The following is a 9,251-nucleotide window of genomic DNA, read 5'->3' as shown; positions in this document are numbered from 1 at the left end:
AATGATGATAAGACATTGTCCTTTAAGAATGTATTTGGAATTTTAGAAATGGAAAAAAAAAAAAAAAAAAAATCAGGGCTGATGAAAAAGGCAAGAGACCCTACCTTCACATATCATTCTTGGCCAGAAGAGATCTGGGGCTAAGAACAGCTATATTTATGTTTATCAGGCTCATATAGTCCCTCCTATTCTCCCCATGATGATGGTTGACAGTCATGGCCTTTTCCAGTACCTATGCTACAGTCACAGAGGAAGTCATTTAGGGACACTTGCTTTTATTGATTAGCTTTGTTTTGCCTGTAAATATATTCTTGCATATATTAATATGTTTCCTAAAAGGCATATACACATATGCATACTTTTGTGGTACCAAACAGAGGAAACATTTTCCAGTCTCTGTTCATCATTACCCACATGAGTTAACTTCTCCCATACCTCATGTTTATTTTCTTCAATTTACTATTTGCTTGGACATCAGGAATAAATCTAGTAGATACAACATGAATCTCCTTTGCTGCTTATAAGAATGTTTTCTCAGAGGATAATGCATGTGACTCTGCAGTCTCTATCACCTGGACTGTTCCCCAGATATCAAGTTCAAAAGCATTTCACAGAAGCACATGATAATTACAAGGAAGCTCTAAGCCAGAAGTTACCACCAAAGCCCAGAGTCAAAGCTGTTCAGCAAGATAAATTCCAAAATTTCACCCTCCTCTGATTTCTTAATTTGGAATTTTCCTAGTCAGAACATAAATAAATGTAGAATTAACAGATAACTTACGCTATTTTTTAAAGAATGCACACAAGAGACTAACCCATCTTTTTCTTCTAACTCTCGGCCGCTGTAGTCAAAAAAGATGTCGGAATCTTCAGCCAGGGCTCTTTCAATTACCCGTATTGTCCGATCAAAAAAGATGAGAAATTCCTCTGAATGAAGGATCTGCTGTTTTTCTTCCTCTGTCAGCTCTCTTGGAGGGGCTTTATTGATTTATTTTTTTGTAAAAGAGATTGTTAGGGAAGGAAAAAGGGACAATTAAAACTTATCAAGAGGAACCCAACTCTTGAGAGAGACTGCTTATCAAAGGCGTGGCAAGACACAATGAAACAAATCATTGCTAATATTGATTCTAAATTATTTATAAATTTCCACCAAAGGCTTCTGCAGATGTCCCCACAAAAAGATTGCATATTTGGTCCAATTATTATTTTGAAGAGTTGAAGAAGATTACAAATAAAAATAGATTGGTGTGTTTTTAGCAATCAGTTTTTTTTTTAACCTAAAAGCAGCTCAAATATGGCATAATAGATAAATTCACAAAACTATGTATTTATATATGCTATTGTACCATTGTCAAGCTGGCGACATTAAATAATTAGGAACACTGTATAATATGATCCACATAGTACGTTTCCTCTTTCTACTGAGTAAATTCATAAATTCATTTTATTTTAAATGGTTAGTTGGTAAGGCTGACTGATTGTTATATAGATTATATTCAAAAGCAGAAATATATCATTCCAAACCTGCTTTCACTCAAGATCTTCCGTTTTTAAACAAACACATGGAACAAATACATGCTTCTATAAAACAACCCACAATTGTTTTTCTGCCTTACCTTTCTAGCATGATTAATCTTATCGAACTAAATTTGAAGATAGAAAATGAGACAAAGAGATCAAATAACTAGCAGTATGTCATAGTTTCTGAAAGTGAGCTCACCTTGGAGTCACCATCTGGTTACATAAACCATTCCTTCAATTGCAAGTTTTACATAAAACTTTAGGGAAGGGATTAGGAACTCCCTAGTCTGAAAAACCCTCAAGGGCAGAAACTGTCAGTTGAACCTTTGTGGTTCTTCGGGAACCCCAGTTCAGTTCTGGTGGAGAGAGCCTTCAATAAACTTTTCATTGGTTACTCTTTCAGTTAGTAGTACAGAAGCTCCTGAAGTTAAACTTACAGGAGGAGGGTAGTGCATTACAATCACAGGTGGAGCCTCTGGTGGAACCACTCACCCACAGGGTTTTTCAAGCACTTCCACAACCATCCTAATAACCAGATCGATTTCTACCTGGCCACATGGTCAGAAGAATCTTTTAGGTACTATCACCTGTAGCATAATATTTTATGAAAGTGTTACATAATTTGATTAACTGTATTTTGAAGCCTAAGAAATCTGTAGTGTCAAGAAGCCCTCCTACAAAGTCAAGTCATGGCAGTGGATCCAATGTTCATAACAGCTCCCTCTTCCTAGCCTCCCCTTCCCTGCCCCAGACCATGATGCAGGGGGTCTGGAGAAACATGAGAATCTCTATTTGTACAAGAAACTAGAATGATCCTGATGTAGTTCGTTCACACCTTAAGAAATGCTCTCCAGGTAATATTAGGGCAACATATGATTCATCCATTATAGCAGAAGAATTTCTCCTAACATACCCCACATTGTAGTTTTGAGCAGCTGTAAATAAAATTAGAAATATTTCTTTGCTGTCTAAGTCTCCGGAGCCCTAAATATTCCAATGTGTACTGGGACTTTCCAAGGACTCCATCAACTTCTAGTGAGCAGTGCTGCTGAGACACTAGTTTGTGAAATACTGAATCAGGCAATGTGCACACTCAGACTTAAGCTAGGTAGTGGGAAAATAGGTGGAGGTCATAAATAACACAAAGAACTCTATGAAAGCAACCTGGAATCAAGCACCCTGCCATATGCTAGCTTTGATTCATTAATCAATGCACTGAAGCTCTCTGAGCAGTAGTTTTATCTATGAAATGGGGATGATACCTAAACTTTAAGTCCGGTTTAAGAATTAAAGCTAAATATGCTGGGCTTCAATAATTGGTGATGAAGTAGTGCTTTACTAGTCTGCTTTCTAAAACTGTTGTAAATGAGACATTTGAATTATTTCACTCCAGAATATAATAAAACTACATAATGGAACTAGGCAAAAGGGGAAAATACCCTACAAAATGATAGGTCCATTTTGTTTTGGTTAATACTGTTAAATAAATGAATAAACCTGACTAAACAAGAATACTATAGGCCAAGAAGAATGTCTTATTTAAAAAGACTCACTTGGCTTTGGTCACTGTTAATAGATGACTTGAGACACACTTGAAATTAAACAAAGAAGTAGGAATTTTTCTCTCTTATTTCTTTTTTTATGATATTAAAAAATCTTTCTAGTCTCTGTTTATCTTTTCTAACCACTTCTATTTCACCTGTATCTTTCCTTACAGGTCCATTACCTTGAATAAAAAATAGTATCTATGTAATTTTCTGTAATTTTTTTCTTCCCTGTAGCTTATTGTCACTTTGATCTCAGCTTTCAAGACACACAACTTCTTCTCTAACAGAAACATAAATGGCTGATCAAAGTGTGCTTGTGGAGGCCAAGTTCAGGTAGGTGGAGCACTAGCCTCTCCAGATATTATGTTTGACAATACAATATTTGGCTTGAAATTAAAATGCTACCGAAGCAAACAAAAGATATATTTTATATTAAGCTTTGATGTCGAACAGGGATCAAATGACATGATTTGTTAGCAGAAAATAATCAGATGCATGTGCAGATGAGTACTTTTTAAAAGTTATAAACAATATTCAACTTAATTAAATAGGGCCATAGTAATTTTTGATTGTATAAACAAAACCTCTGATACTTAATCTTTAAATTGATAAGTATTTTTCAATATCATGAAAACACAATGGAGTATCCAGGAACCACAACCAAAAGGTGTGTTCAGAGATAAAAACCTCTCTAGGCATCATATTTCATGAAAGAAAATTGGTTGATTAATGGAGCCCACAAAGTTCAAAATACAGGACTAAACAAATAGAATCGGAATTGTTTTACTCCAAGGAAAATGCCAAATTCTACCTGAAGTATCTGTTTCTACAGTTTTTCCCTATCCCTGGAACCTAATAAATTATTTTTTAACAAGTTCATGACATTAAAAAGGTAGGAATTTAATAGCAAAGGGCATACCAAAACAAAACATGGGCATGGATAATAGTTTTTCTTATGGGTTAAGCAGAAAATACTATTGTAGCAGATTTTTTCTTTGTTTGTTTTCACAACACAAAACATGGGATGTTTCTGCGAAGAACTGACAGCTAACAATACTTTGTGCATTTAAAGAGCTCTTTAAGAAGAAGTACATTCTACTCTATGAAAAGTAGAATGCATGGATATAACTTACATATAATCCAAATGATAAGACAATTTTCAAATTTACCAAAATTTAACCAGTTATATTATTTTATACCATGTATGAAAGAAATTTTGCTGAATACATGAAATTCAGAAGACAACCTAATTCTATCAATTTGTGGCCCGCAAAATTAAAATCAAATATAAACTTCATTTAGGGTCCATTTTTTAATTGTGGAAATGTTAATTTTCTTATTTTTATATATGAAAATACTTTTAAATGTATCTTTCAAGCATGACTGTATCTCATTTGCTGTGTTTTCTTGACCTTTCCTGCTATCCTCAATGTATACTTTGTCAGTTTGTCTTTAATTAATTTATACTACTTTAAACTATATCTTCTGGATTCTAGCCTTCTTGTGATTTTTTCCCTCTATAAAAATGTACAGTTTATAATGAAGTTCACAACTTATATTGAGATTTTAGTATCTCATTTCTATGTTAAAAGTTATTTTAAAAATATCTACCACCAGTATGTCTTGACTTGTTTCAGCAATGTTGCTTTAAATTTCAATATAAAAATTATTCAAAAATATTTTTCAAGAATCTCTAAGAGATAAAAAATAAATAAACCCATGTAGCCAGGAAAAACATTAGATTAAATAAGGACAGTGGCTCTCATGGGAATTTTACAGTGAAATCAGTTCATAAACAGCAGCAAGAAAACCAAACCAAACTAAAAGCGAAGGATATCTTTCTGTGAAGTCAATGTGAGGTTTATGAGTTGATTTCGTATTTACAAAAAAGTTAGGTTCCCAGTTGTGTTGTTTTGAATTTCTAAACATGAAGACATGAGGACACTGACATATGGAAGTTTTCTAAACTTTGATTACAAGCTAAAATCTTACCCGCTTTTTTCCTACTCTATGGCAGAAAAAAGTGAAACAGTAATAAATCAAGACTGCATTTCTTTACTGTTTAATGCACTTTGATGTCACACAGGCAAAAATGTCAAAAGTTAGTGAGTACTGATTGTTTTCCCCATGTCCCCCTCAACACTTTTTTCTTCCTTTTCACTCAAAAAAAAAAAAAAAAAAAAAGCCAGATTTCTCAAAAATGTGTTCCCTGGTTTGAAACTGTGTATGTCAAGTTTCAGCCCAGAGCAAATTTTTATGGCTGAGTAATAAATCCCTGAAACGCAGGGTTCATAATGGAAGTGCTGACACAGCCCTAACTACTATGCAGTCGTGTGAATGGCGCCACGATTATATCTGCTAGAGATTCTTTCAAAAGTTTGCAAAATACTGTCTTGCTTTAAAAAAAAGCCAGAGTTTGATGCCAACATAAACATGCTTTTAACCCATTATGTGTTAATTTGCAGAAGAGCCATTAATGGAGAATAAGGCACACAGTGCAGCAGGAACAGGAAATGTTCTTTCAAACTTCTTTTTGACTTTTAACATGACTTTAATCAATTCCATGAAGCATGAGTAACAGTTAAAACTGAAGGGTGTTTTCACTTGGAACTTAAGAAGGAGGTTGCTTTGCTTTGCTGGAGAAGATGATTTGGAGATTGGGACTGGGGTGGTGGTGATGGGGAATCCATGCCAAGACACACAAAATATACCCCAGCTCCTTATCACCAGGTATATTTTAAGAATATTTTGCAAAGGGTAAAGGAGTACTTTAATAGATCCTGACTTATTTTGTACCTCACTACACCTGTAATCATGATATTCTATTCACCAACTTTTTTTTAAAAGATGTTTTTAGTATAAGTTTAAATGTGAGATCTCTTTGATCAAATTCATTTAGACTCTCAGAAAGAGTAAGCCTTGTGTCTTCTGTGAATGCCACTGTTAAAATGCTGAATCTTCTCCTAAACCTCAGTCACACCCTAGAACTTGACAGCGATTGAACTTCTCAGTGTCTGAGACCTAGCACAGTAACAGAAAGAAGACCTTTTATGATAGTTCTCCAACGAGTTTAGAGGACTTTGCTTGTATCTCTATTGATAGTTTCACATTTTTTAAATGTACTAGCTGGGGCCCCTGTAACCATGTTCTTATTTCAAAGCTATGGGCTATGGCAAACCTAAGTGCAGAGAGCTGGGGCTCCCAAGGGCATCCATCCCACCAGGGTAGAAACCAGTTATAGACCCAGGCACTGCAAGGCAAGACTACTAATGATAATTTAGCAAACTTTTATACAGCACTTACTTTGTGCCAAGTATTATTCCATACTAGCCCTGTTGAGTTTTTTAAAAACCTGTTTGCCAGATGGGGAAACTGAGGCAAAAAAAGGTTAAACTAACTTAGTCTGTAGTGATCACTCAGCTAATAATCTACAGAGACAAGATTTGATTCCAGATAGTGTGGCTCCAGAGGCTATGCTTTTTCATTATTATCTCGCACTGGCTTTTAGATACCTGAGATTGCATAAAACAAACCAAAACTAAATTAAACACCCGCACTCAGACACACTTCAAATGAGCCTCAATATGAAGTGATATTTAATAATTTTCTACAATTGTGGCTGGGCGCGATGGCTCACGCCTGTAATCCCAGCACTTTGGGAGGCTGAGGCAGGTGGATCATGAGGTCAGGAGTTTGAGACCAGCCTGGCCAGTATGGTGAAACCCCGTCTCTACTACAAATACAAAAATTAGCCAGGTGTGGTGGCACGCACTTGTAATCTCAGCTACTCGGGATGCTAAGGCAGGAGAATAACTTGAACCTGGGAGGTGGAAGTTGCAGTGAGCTGAGATCACGTCACTACACTACAGCCTGAGACAGAGCGAGACTGCCTCAAAAAAACAAAATTGTCTCATTTAACTCCATATGATATGGATGTCATTTGTAATAGGTATTTGGGCTACTCTAATTTTCTCATGAGAGCACAAGATGTTGAAGTGAGGACTTGGGATCAGTATGTATCAATTCCTACAAAAGTCCCCAGTGCTGAACATCTGCCACACTGTGCCACAGCCACAACCATCTTTAAAATTTACAAATCAAATGAGCTTCGAATCAGAGTTATATTGATCTATACTTGGGACACTCAGTAGGAAATATGGAAGAACATTTTTAATCTACATTCAGTTCTCAGGTCCCACTCTCCATTTGCCAGCAAGTAAGACAAGTTCAAAATTCTCTTCTGTCTCCATGGGCTGAGAATCTCAAGGTAATACAAGGCTGGGTTTGTAAGGAAATGTCACCTGCAGTATTTCCTGTCCCTCCTTTTTTTTTCTCTTTTCTTTCTTTCTTCTTATAGGTACAGTGCTATCATGAGGAGGGCAACAGGGTAAAATGTACACTTTGGATTTAACTCTAAATCTTGGCTCATGTACTCATACATTATGTATCCTTGGATAAATTTTTAGATCTCTCTCTTCCTAGTTCTCTGCCTATAAAATAGGGGTAATAATAGTATCTGCTTCAAAATAATGTTTTAATGAGTGAGTAATATCTGTGGAGTGCTTAGAAGAGAGCCAAGGGCATAGTGAGCCCTTAATAAATGTTAGTTAATATTATCACCAGAACATGTAAGAGGTTGTTCCTCCTTATACAGGCAGAGTTGCAGAAGAAAAATTTTAATAGCAGAGTTACTAGCGTTGATCACTATTAATGTTTCTATGTAGATCACATGAAAACACTTTAGAATTTATTGACAAAATAATTATATCTAGTCCTTTGCTTTACTGTTATCATTGGGAATATATGGTTCTGTGAACAAGATAATATGGCAATTCGTAACAAGTGTTACTGGAATTGTGACTAGAATTGTTACTGAAATTGTGGACGTTTTGCACTTTATTTGCCTTTATCAGTCAAGAAATAAATGACTCTTGCTTTGGAGATTACAGTTTATATTGCTAAATGTAATGTATTGTACAATCATAGAAAATCTTCCATATAGGGGATGCAAATTCAATTTTTACTTAGCTCTATAGTCTCTTATATCAGTAAAGGCAAACAAAACAGTAAGATGATTACTCAATTTATTTTCCATACCATACCTTCCTTCACTTCCTGTTTTTTGTCCTGATTTTCCAGTTCTGAGTCCTGGCCAACTTTAGGTTCCACCATTTCCTCATCTTCCTCATCCTCTAGAAAAAAGAAAGAGAAAAATACAATATTTTCTTTCCTCCAAATCAAAGTCTTTGGTTGATAGTGGGAGGTAGGGGTAAAGGGTAAAGTTCCAATCATTTAGGGCAACATCTAAGTAAATCAGTCCACAATGAATGCCCAAGATAAATGTTCATGAATTTATGAATAAATTATCTCCAAAAGGGGCCTCTTTGAAAATTTCCCCAAGCTGTTGAGAAAACCACACCGAAAGGGCACCTGTACATCCAGCTCCAGGCCCTTACCATGTGGGATGTCTTGGAATTGCCTCCCTGACCTCTGAAGCTTCTTCGAAGATGGCCCAGGAATAGATTTTAAAATGTTTCCACCTGGAGCACATTTTCCACAGGGGACACCTGTTGTACAGATGACTCATTTCCAATTTAATTCTCACCAAATTAATTTGTTTTTGACCTACAGGAAAGGGTTAAATACAGGTCTGACCCCAGGTCAAATGCCATTGGCAAGTAAACAACCAAGGGAAGGGCCCCCAAAGTCAATGCCATTGGTCTGGGAGAAAACAACTCAAAATGGTATTTACACATTCAGAGCAGTTCATGCATTAATGTGAATTTAATGAGACTAACAAGTCGACTGAGTTGGCTACCCCTGCCAGATGTTACAGTGCCCTTCCTGCCCTATGCAAATGTATGCTCATTTTTCCTCTTCTCTCAACTTGCCTTTCCTAGAGGCCCCTTCCATTACAGAGTGTTTGAAAGCATCAGGCACAATGCAGAAGGTTTAGGGGAGAGTCAAGGTGTCACAAGAAAATCCAAATTATAGAAAATAAAATGATATATAAAATAAAATTTGCTTTCAGTCTTTAAATATGGTATTGTACTCCATGTAGGTTATCGATTTCATTGGTTCAAATACAGTTGAAAAGAAATGACTTTGCTTTTCTCTCTACCCCATATATTTGCTCATTCAATAAATATTTACAGACCTTCTATAAAATCCCAAGCTCTGTGG

At 35.8% G+C, this 9,251-nt stretch overlaps 1 protein-coding gene across 5 annotated transcripts in view; it reads right to left on the bottom strand.

Moving 5' to 3' along the window:
• The window catches only part of DYNC1I1 (dynein, cytoplasmic 1, intermediate chain 1), a 340,924-nt gene that overhangs the window by 112,421 nt on the left and 219,252 nt on the right, over positions 1 to 9,251 (bottom strand). For all 5 annotated transcript variants that reach the window (XM_011974691.1, XM_011974695.1, XM_011974694.1 and 2 more), the window contains 2 exons: positions 8,171 to 8,260; positions 816 to 978 (listed from right to left, as the gene is read on the bottom strand). In XM_011974691.1, coding sequence (XP_011830081.1) covers positions 816 to 978; positions 8,171 to 8,260 — 253 coding nt within the window. The remainder of the gene's footprint in view (positions 1 to 815; positions 979 to 8,170; positions 8,261 to 9,251) is intronic.

Source organism: Mandrillus leucophaeus, unplaced genomic scaffold, assembly GCF_000951045.1.
Source record: "Mandrillus leucophaeus isolate KB7577 unplaced genomic scaffold, Mleu.le_1.0 Scaffold148, whole genome shotgun sequence".
NCBI lineage: Eukaryota > Metazoa > Chordata > Mammalia > Primates > Cercopithecidae > Mandrillus > Mandrillus leucophaeus.
Note: the sequence above shows the minus strand (reverse complement) of the source record. Positions and strands in the feature narration are given on the sequence as shown.